The sequence below is a fragment of the Varanus komodoensis genome, unplaced genomic scaffold (assembly GCF_004798865.1).
Source record: "Varanus komodoensis strain SLA01 unplaced genomic scaffold, ASM479886v1 scaffold19, whole genome shotgun sequence".
NCBI lineage: Eukaryota > Metazoa > Chordata > Lepidosauria > Squamata > Varanidae > Varanus > Varanus komodoensis.
Window position 1 is genome coordinate 22,941,986 of NW_025335550.1, and position 9,361 is coordinate 22,951,346.

Sequence of the window (9,361 nt, forward strand, 5' to 3'; positions counted from 1 at the left end):
CTTTCTTAGGATAAATCCTCTTTCTGTTGCTACGTCTCCGCCCCGCCTTCCCTGGCCACGCCCCCTCCCTCGCTCTCCTTTCCCCCCACTCGTCTCCCTCTCTCCGCCTGGCCTGTTGGCTACTCCAGCGTGCTGCTTCCCGTTTCGTAAACCCTGCCTGCCAGCCAGCTCGCTTTCCAGCTCACCGATTGGCCACTCCTGCCGCCATGTCGGGCATTCCTATTTGCCCCGCTCGGTCTCTGACGTTCGGCGGCTTGCTAACGTATGGTTCTCGCCCGGTGCCTCCCAGCCAGCCCTTCCGCTTTGTCCACGTCCATGTGTTCTAGCCCCGCCCCGCCCTGGCAGCCGGACTCGAGCGAGGAGGCACAGCAGCGGCGGGCGACGTCGTGCGCGTGAGGCCCGCTGGTGGCCCCTCCCGTGAGTGGTCGCCCTGGGCTACGGGCATGGCGTTGGCGCGGCGAGCGCAGCCCCCGTCGGAGGGGCTGCTGCTGCAGCGGCGGCGGGCAGCGCGCTGGCCTCCGTTGCTGTTGCTGTGGGGAGCCCTGTGCCTTTGCCCGCGGCCGGCGGAGGCCCTAGTGGAGGGCTTGTACTGCGGGAAGCTGGTGTGCTACGACGTGCTCGGCGTGAGCCGCGATGCCAGCAAGGCTGAAATCGCCCGCGCTTACCGGCAGCTGGCCCTGCGGTACCACCCGGACCGGCAGCGCGAACCGGACCCGGACGGCAGAGGAGTCGAGGGCGCGCAAGAGAAATTCTTGCTCATCGCCACCGCCTACGAGACCCTCAAGGTGAGAGAGCGGGGCCGGGACCGCCCCCTCCCTCCTCCCGTCCCGAGCGGATCCCTCCGGTAAGACACGCGCCCTCCCCCCTCCTTTTCTCCCCACACGAGCCGCCTTGAGAGGATGAAGCAGCTGTGTGTGACAGGAAGGACCGGCGCCAGCAGCACGCTGAAGATATTGCTGGTGTCCTCCCGCTGCCGTGGACCGCAGCTCCCAGCATCCCCTGGCCATTCACACAAACCGAGTGCACCAGTGCTCTAGTCCTGTCTCTCTTATTAAGAAGGATTAGATTGGCCTTCCCCCAACCTGGTACCCTTAGTGGACTTAACCCCCAAAGTACCTGCACTTTGCCGCTGCTGAAGCTTGGGCTTTATAGGGTCATAAGAAGAGCCATAAGGGACAAAGCTGTAAGACCCATCTAGTCCGGCATCTCTTTTCTGGAAGTCCTCCCCATGGTTGATTCATTACCTTGTTGTGGGCCTCCTACAGATGTTAGAAGAACCGTTTTTCAAAGGAACACAGGAGAGCTGTTACCTTCATGTCTGTCTACTGGGTATCTTAGAAGCATTTGGCAGGCCACTGCAAGTAGCTGGCTAGATGAACTGTTGCTCTAATCCAACAGGGTAGTCCTGATGTTTGGGGAGAGGGCCTTTTTCCATGTCAAATACTTGTTGCTCTTCTTTGTTTCTGCCTTGAATATCATGACATGGCAAGGTTCGAGATTCAGGACAGAAAGAGATGATGTTGACACTTGGCTTTCCCTAAGCTGGTGCCCTTTAGATTTTGGGTACTAGAATTTGATGCATAAGGTTAATTGTGCGAATGGTATTTGTTTTGTAAGCTGCCCTGAGGCTTTTTGCGAATGGGGCGGCACAGAAATATTTTTAATAATAATAATGCATATCTGACCATTAGTAACACTGGCTGGGACTGGCAGGAATTTAACTCAAAATGCCTGGATTGCACTAGCTTGGGCAAGGCTAGTTCAAAGTTAGCAACCTACACAGCATTGGTGTAAGACAGATCTACGGGTATATAGTTATCCATCTATTGCAAAATGGGAGACTGAAGCTGGAAGAAGAGGACCTTGCATAAGGCCATCATGGCAGGGCAGAGCAGAGCTCTGAAGTAGGGTTTTCCTGGTAATGAAAAGGAATGCGAAAATTGGCTTGTATATTAAAGATAGTAACCCATAGTGCAGTCATAGGGACTGCCACCTATGTACAAGAAGGGAGCTTCTCTCACCTCCCTGGTCTGGAAATGGATTTCTAGGGTTATTTTTTGAAAAATAAAAGTTCCATGGAGCAGGTGGTCAGTCATGTGAGTCCAGCAAACTAGCAGAGATGGAGCAGTCCAACTGCCTTGTAGGCATGAGCTGATCCTCTGTCCTGCACTGTAAATCATCAATACAGGACAGGTCAGTGAGGTATTGTGCCAACTTCTTTGCTGATTTCTAACACCAGCACTTGGTTTAAAGAAACTATGAAATTTAGGTATAAGAATGATGATACCCAAGGAACTACATGACCAAAATGCAGTTGGACTGGTTCCCCGCCCCTCCCCCGCCTTTTTTTAAAATGTCTGTCAAAGTTTTAGCTTGTTGGCATTTGGGAGCATGTCTCATCACAGGAGTGGCTCTTACTTGTTCTGCATGGGCAACATCAAACTGTTTGTTTTTTTTTTCTAATTACCAGCACTAATGGTGGCACTCTCAGGCAAAGAAATTCAATTTTCTAAGATTAGGAATTAGGGAAATCAGTCCACTTCCTGCTTCCTCCTCAACCTGAATCTTTCTGTCTTAAGGTACTTTCTGGAATTAAATTCCCCCTTGCCCCTTTTCATGAATCCCTTGTTTTAGAAATAGGGGACAGGGTTCTTTAAAGATACATAGACAGACAGACTCTGGAACCTAAGCAAATGAGTACTGTTGTTGTCCTGTGGGTCTTTTCTCTGGATCTGGCACTGCCCCTTAAAGTAAAAGTACCCTATTTTGTCTGTGCAGTTGCAGAATCCACCACTTGCTCAATCAGTCTTTTGCAATTCTATAAATGACCCAAAATGAACAGGAACACTTATTTCCAGGATGGAGCGCTTCAGTGGAGTTCACAGAAGTCAGTTCCACTGACATCCCCTGATCTGCAAACAAGTGTATCTTTTAATTACAAAGTTATGTTCAGCAGTGCAACCTCCCCATTGTCCGCAAGCACAGTGGAACCAATGGAGATGGCACTTCCCCACTGGATAAAACCCAATGGAATTGTGCTTTGGAACCCAGTTGGAAATGAGGATTTCCTATTGCCTTGGTTGCCAGTTGATTATTTATATGAGTTGCCATACCTCTTCTTTTGTATGGTGACACCTGGATTCTGGTTCTTGGTTGTGCTCAAACGTTGGGAGGTGGCCTACAGACAACATGCAGCATGGCCATCTTTTTGACAGTATGCGAAAGGAAGGTATGAGTATTGCAAAAGCCCCTGGCGAGGTGCAGTAACTGTAATCTGTTTGCTTTGCACACAGATATGCATTGTCCCCTCCTGTGGAATGCCTGTCAGTGCATTGGTTTTAATAAGTTTCTGTGGAATGAGGAAACCACCAATGGTAGGCTAGCTGTCTACCATTATCAATTTTCCTCTGTAATGTAGAAAGCAGCGTTACAAGAAGCAATTTAAGTCTGGTTCATAATGGAAGAAAAAAGGGACAAGTCAAGTCTGGAAAAACAAGAGTGAGCGTCAGTTTCTAGCAACACAGAGGTACAGTGTGTAGGCTAGAATAAATAGGAGCTCTTATGCATACCGTGGTGTATCTGAACAAGTTCCATCGATAGCACCTGGGGTTTCTGTACAGGCATATAATTACAAGTGTACCTTTGAAGGTAACTTACATTAACAAGCATAAGCACAATTTTAGCTTGTCTTTGGCCATGACAATGAATAGCATTGATTATTTTGTTTCAGAGTTTAATTTGCAAGTAGTGTTTATTTTGTTTACCTGTCCAACTGGGTATACATAACATAAAGTGCATTCTGAAGCACTTGCTTAAACTAACATGCTATCTTTTTTATTCATCGTTTTCAAATATAACAACTTACCAATCATCCATTTCAGGATGAAGAAACTCGTAAGGATTATGATTATATGTTGGATCATCCTGAGGAGTATTACAGCCATTACTATCACTATTATTCTAGAAGATTGGCACCCAAGGTGGATGTCCGAATAGTGATTCTGGTCACAGTCTGTGCCATCTCTGTATTTCAGGTAAAATGTTGCTCTCCTGCCAGCTTCAATGTTATCTTCTAATCTGGAAAATACTAAATGATGAAGGGTTGAATTCAAAATTGCACTTGTATTCAGGATAAGAGTGGATAACTGGTTTTTGGCAATATTCCTCAGGGACTGCAGACCCCTTAGGAGCATTGAGGGGAAGTGAGGTGGGTCTTTATCAAGAAAGGGGAAGTAGTAAAAACAAGCCTTTGTAGGGAGCCTCTGCTGTATTTTGGTGCCTTCTGTGAATGCAGCAGCCAGTCTGTTGAAGCCTAGTATAGCTTGTTCATTAGAAGTGTTTCTCCTTTAAGTAAAAGGAATTCTTTGTGCTTAGACCAAGTGTTTCCTCTCCATTGTATACATGAAAAGGATATTATTGGCTTTAATCTCATTATTTACCTGGTCTTGTTAGAAATCTCGGCCAAAATGGCTTTATTTTCACACGTGGGGTGGGTGGGTGGATGGCATCACCTTGGCTAAAAAGCCATTTTGTTCTGAGAAAGAGCAGTCAGAGGGTAGTGCCTGGGTAAAACAATCCCTAGTATGCCAACAAGCCACCCTGTGGGAAATAATATGGGTTTGCACAACATGACAACTCACCATGGCTTTACATCACAATGTGCTGTTATGTCTAGTGAATTGAGATGGTGCTGATGGTGATGGAAATGGCTTGAAATCTCAAAAGCGGAGAAATAATCATGAATGAAAACTATGCAACACAGTAGAACAAGTTTGATATAGTGCATCTTATATACTGCCTGAGTAACACAGGTAGAGTAAATCTATGGCTTAGTATTGTCTTACAATTTTGTATTTCAGTTCTTCAGCTGGTGGAGTAGCTACAATGAAGCTATCAACTACCTAGCAACTGTGCCAAAATATCGTATACAAGCCACTGAGATTGCCAGGCAACAAGGGCTATTGAACAGAGCCAAAGAAAAGGGCAAAAATAGGCGGTCCAAGGAAGAAATACGCAAGGAAGAAGAGGAAATAATCAAAGGTGTAATAAAAAACAAAATAGATATCAAGGGTGGTTACCAGAAACCCCAGATATATGACATTCTTTTATTTCAAATCATTTTAGCACCCCTTTATCTGTGCAAGTACATAGCATGGTATTGTTGGTGGATTTATTCTTTTAATATCAAAGGACAAGAGTATGGTGAAGAGGAGAAGCTGTATATCATACGAAAATATATGAAAATGTCACAGTCTCAGTTTGACACTTTGGAAGATCAGCAGAAGGAGACTTTTCTTGAGCGACAGCTCTGGATAAAAGAGAACTATGAGGTGAGTAATGGAGAATAAGGGGTAGAGCACATAGGAGGCAAAAAAGGATCTAATGTCTTGATTTCCTATATTACTTTGATTTCATTTTAGTACTGCTCACTTACACACTTCTGAAGTGTCTGTTCATGCACTAAAAGCAGGCTGCTTGGCAATGATCAATGCTCCTAACAGAGCTAAAATGCATCTGATGATTTCTATGGAGACTGTTCAGATTTCATCCACAAAGTTCTTTCATGGATGTCTTTTGTAGGCCTTTCTCAACTTGTATGTATAGCTTGGTCTATTGCATTAACTACATTCATACCTTAGCATAGCTAGAAAGCATAAACAAAGCAGCAACAATGTAGTTGTTCACATCGGTAAATAAATTTCATGATTATTGCATAAATACTGATTTTCGTTAGAGGCTGTGTGACTTTTTTATTTCTTGTCTTTCTAAAAGTGTTCTATTCAAAACTGTTTACAGACAGAATCAATAAAGCAACCTGGTAAAATAAAAATAAAAGCAAATAATAACCGTCCAGTTGAAGTCATAGTTTATCAGAAAAGCTCAAATTCAGCCCTCTAGCCAGTTTTGTCTGGGACATCTTAATTTGCTACTTGGCCCTTGAAGCAGAGCACCACAAATTCCTTACAGTTAATACTACAAAGATAAGTGAACTGCCCAGAGAGCCCTGTAAGCTATGGGGCAGTACAACAATGTAATAAATAAAATACGGCACCAAGATGGAAAAGGGCTTGCTGCAGACTATTACGATACAGGAAATTGTGCTGTAGAATTTTGCTTAGCCTGGGAGTTTGTTACATATTCCAATGCTTACTGGACACAGAACTCAACAGTTACTCTGCACAGAGGTTCTACTAAAGATCTAAAAGGTTGATTTATCTACCACAGTGCAGTCATTCTATGTGCTTAACAAGTGCAACAGAGCTGTTGATTTCAGTCCCACCTGCCATTTTAAAAAGCAAACCAAGATCCTGCCAATAAAAGCCTCAATGCAGAGCGGCCCTGACAGTGTCCTGAGGGAGTCAGCACTGGCCCCATTCTGTTCAATAACATGCAAGTATCATTGCGTTCAGCTTGTTGTGTTTTATACAGGCAAAGCAAATGCTGGCTTCAAACATACACAAACTTTGTGAACAAAATCCAAAAGGTGACACCAATTGGAAAATGCTTTTGTATTAGCTTATCACTTACTGGGCCATTCATTGGTATAATAGGTACTGAGACTTTTGGCAATTTGCTACTTTTGTTTTCTCTACTTTTTGTGCTATCTAGTTGCTTAAACCATTGGTAGGCAAACCTCCGATTGTAGGGTTCATTTTGAGTTTCTACAGAGGTCCACAGGCCACACCCAGACACAGAAAGGTGGCTCATGCACTGACTTCAATTACCCATTGCACCCCATGAAACATTAACTAGGATATGTCCACATCTATGTGCAAGTTAACAAAAATTAGGAGTTCTAACATAACACAACTAAACAGCAGAACTCTAGTAAAAACGAATTAGTGCTCCTGTTTTCCAGATGATTGGCACTAAAATTGAGAGATAAGCAATGAGGACAAGCCTAATGGCTGATTTTTTTTTCTTGGCCTTTTTTTAATTTGCTCTTACGTTGAGAGACAGAAACATCTTTGAAACCATCTGAAAATAATTCAGAGATTTACCAGTAGATCCTAGTCTCCCTGCCCCAGTTGCTCTTACACATTTACAGTGTATTTCCCAACACTTGTTCACTCAGTGTTGTTTGCATCACAATACTGAAATAATTAATTTTGCAAGGAATATGTAGGTGTGGGTACACATTGAAGGCTAACATTGCTGTCACATTTTTTTTCTCCCTAGGTTTACAAGCAGGAGCAAGAGGAAGAACTGAAGAAAAAGATGGCAATGGACCCTCGATGGAAAAGGTATCGGCGGTGGATGAGAAATGAAGGCCCTGGAAGACTAACTTTTATTGATGAATGAATTTGCTGAAACTTAAACAGTCCTATTATAAATGATTGGCAAGAAAATTCATACCTAAAATGTTCAGAGTTTAACTGCTATGTCACAGCAGTGTTCTAAAACTCAGGAATTAATCAAATCAGGCAGAAAATTTGTAACATTTTATGCTTTTTATATATAAATATTTATAAAATAAAAACAGATCTGTTAATCATATAATTGTTTTGCTCCACTGTTGACCTGGTAACAAATTAAACATGCATCTGAGACTGGATTGTTACTATCTTCCATATTAGTGTGGTAATAAACATACAAAGAGATATAACAACAAACATCAGTTGCCCTAAAATTTAGGTATCAGTAGTTAAAGCCTTGAGGACTTGCCACTTAAAACATGTTGTCTTGACTTGTGCTTTTTAAATTTTCAAAGCTCAAAGGCATGTGTCATGAGGCTTCAGTTTTGTTTCATAAAGCTAAACACATTGTAAACATTTTACGATGTTTCTCAAAATGCTGTTTCAGTACCCTTGAATTAGGGAGGAAAACAGGAGTGAGCACCTGTAGTGAGGAGGGGACAGAGATAGGTGGGGGGTACTGAGGAAAGCCAGAAGGAAGTGACCTTAGAAGGTAGGTTGGAAGGGGTGATGGATGTGTAGTTGTGTCTGAATATGTATAAGGGAGAGAGAGAATTGTAGGGTGATCCAATGGTGCTTATATTTGTTTGCCTTTCTGTTAAACATTATTTTGTAGCAGCAGTAAAATTTGTGAGTTCTTAAACAACCATTTTGTGACTCTCCTCCTGTTGCAGCCATTTTTTTGTGTCAGGGCTGCTAACACTCTCAGCAATCAAAATGTTTCCATGGCTCCAAAAGGTTGGAGACCTCCTCCTCTATTCCATCCTGTTCTTTACTTTCAGTTTTCCATCTGATGCACAGTAGTTGTTGTGGAATATTGGGTATGTTGATTCCTCATTTGGATGTCTTATAAATGAACAAGCAAAAATATTATTTCATCTGCAAACTTCACATATATTTATTTGAAGGCTTTTACCCCACTCTTCAACCAAAAGGGCTTCAGCAGTGGCTTAAATAGATCAGTAGAATGACAGCCCCTTTCCATAGGCTTACAATTAAAGTACATGACACACCAGGAAAGGGTTATGGGAAACAAGGAGGAAAAAAATAAAATTCAGACACCAGTTCTTAACATGACAGTACTTCCTACAAGCATTTGGGATGGAAATGGTTTAGGTGTAACCTAACGGAATGGCTGTTAGCTAAATTTTACATAGACACTGTCTAATCTTGGAAGCTAAACAGGGTCAGTCCTGTTTAGAATCTGGATGAGTCACTTGAATCTACGATTGTGATTATTGGTGTAAACTGCCCAGACAGCTTCAGCTTATGGGTGCTGTAGAAATGTAGTAATAATAAAAATAATATAATAGCTGAGGAGAGATAAATGCAGCCATGTGGTGGCAGAGATGATGGAACAGCCCTGCTTTGCTCCCTTGAGTATAGTACCAATACCTCCGTTTTGCTTTGCAGTAGGCCTATTTTGTCAATGCAGCAGTTAGCAATCACTGTGATTTAGTTATTAGAGCCACAGAAACAAATTAGATAATCCAAGATTTATGAACGGTTTTTGAACTATATACTTTAAATGAGCTCTGGAAGAATCTTGGTTAATAACAGCTTTGCAAAATACTTAACACTGGCTTTTATTTCAGCTCTAGAGATACTTACAGTAGGGAAAAGCATATATATTGCTCCCCTCTTGATCAAGCATAACTTTTCAAGGTTCTATCACATGAACTGAGGAGTGGGAAGAGGGAAGCAGCAGTTGCCTGGCATGAGCTTTCTCTGAAGGGCTTCAGACAGCAGTCCTTACCAGACCTATCCAGGGACTGAACGTGATGTGCTCTTAACCAGCTGTACTGAGAATTTCTCCCATACTTTTTTCAACCATCATTCAATAGGTGAAAAATGCTTTGGAAAAGAAAATAGAGGAGTATTTTGGATAAATTCAGATGGTCTAGGTTTGCAGCTCTTGTAGTTTACCTTACTCAAGATGTGGCCAA

General features: G+C 42.8%; 1 protein-coding gene across 1 annotated transcript; it reads left to right on the top strand.

Moving 5' to 3' along the window:
• Window positions 1-357: 357 nt before the first annotated feature.
• On the top strand, window positions 358-8,062 carry DNAJC25 (DnaJ heat shock protein family (Hsp40) member C25). Its single transcript, XM_044427938.1, has 4 exons — window positions 358-785; window positions 3,882-4,034; window positions 4,860-5,330; window positions 7,180-8,062. The coding sequence occupies exons 1-4, from the start codon at window positions 444-446 to the stop codon at window positions 7,300-7,302; spliced, it is 1,089 nt and encodes a 362-aa protein (XP_044283873.1). The 5' UTR covers window positions 358-443; the 3' UTR covers window positions 7,303-8,062.
• The last annotated feature ends 1,299 nt before the right edge of the window (window positions 8,063-9,361 follow it).

What these genes read in the sequence shown, in the direction of transcription:
- DNAJC25 (XM_044427938.1), top strand. Translation starts at nt 444, where the DNA reads ATGGCGTTGGCGCGGCGAGCGCAGCCCCCGTCGGAGGGGCTGCTGCTG. An exon ending in GTGCCATCTCTGTATTTCAG is followed by an intron (nt 4,035 to 4,859) that starts GTAAAATGTTGC and finishes TTTGTATTTCAG; the next exon opens with TTCTTCAGCTGGTGGAGTAG. An exon ending in GGATAAAAGAGAACTATGAG is followed by an intron (nt 5,331 to 7,179) that starts GTGAGTAATGGA and finishes TTTTCTCCCTAG; the next exon opens with GTTTACAAGCAGGAGCAAGA.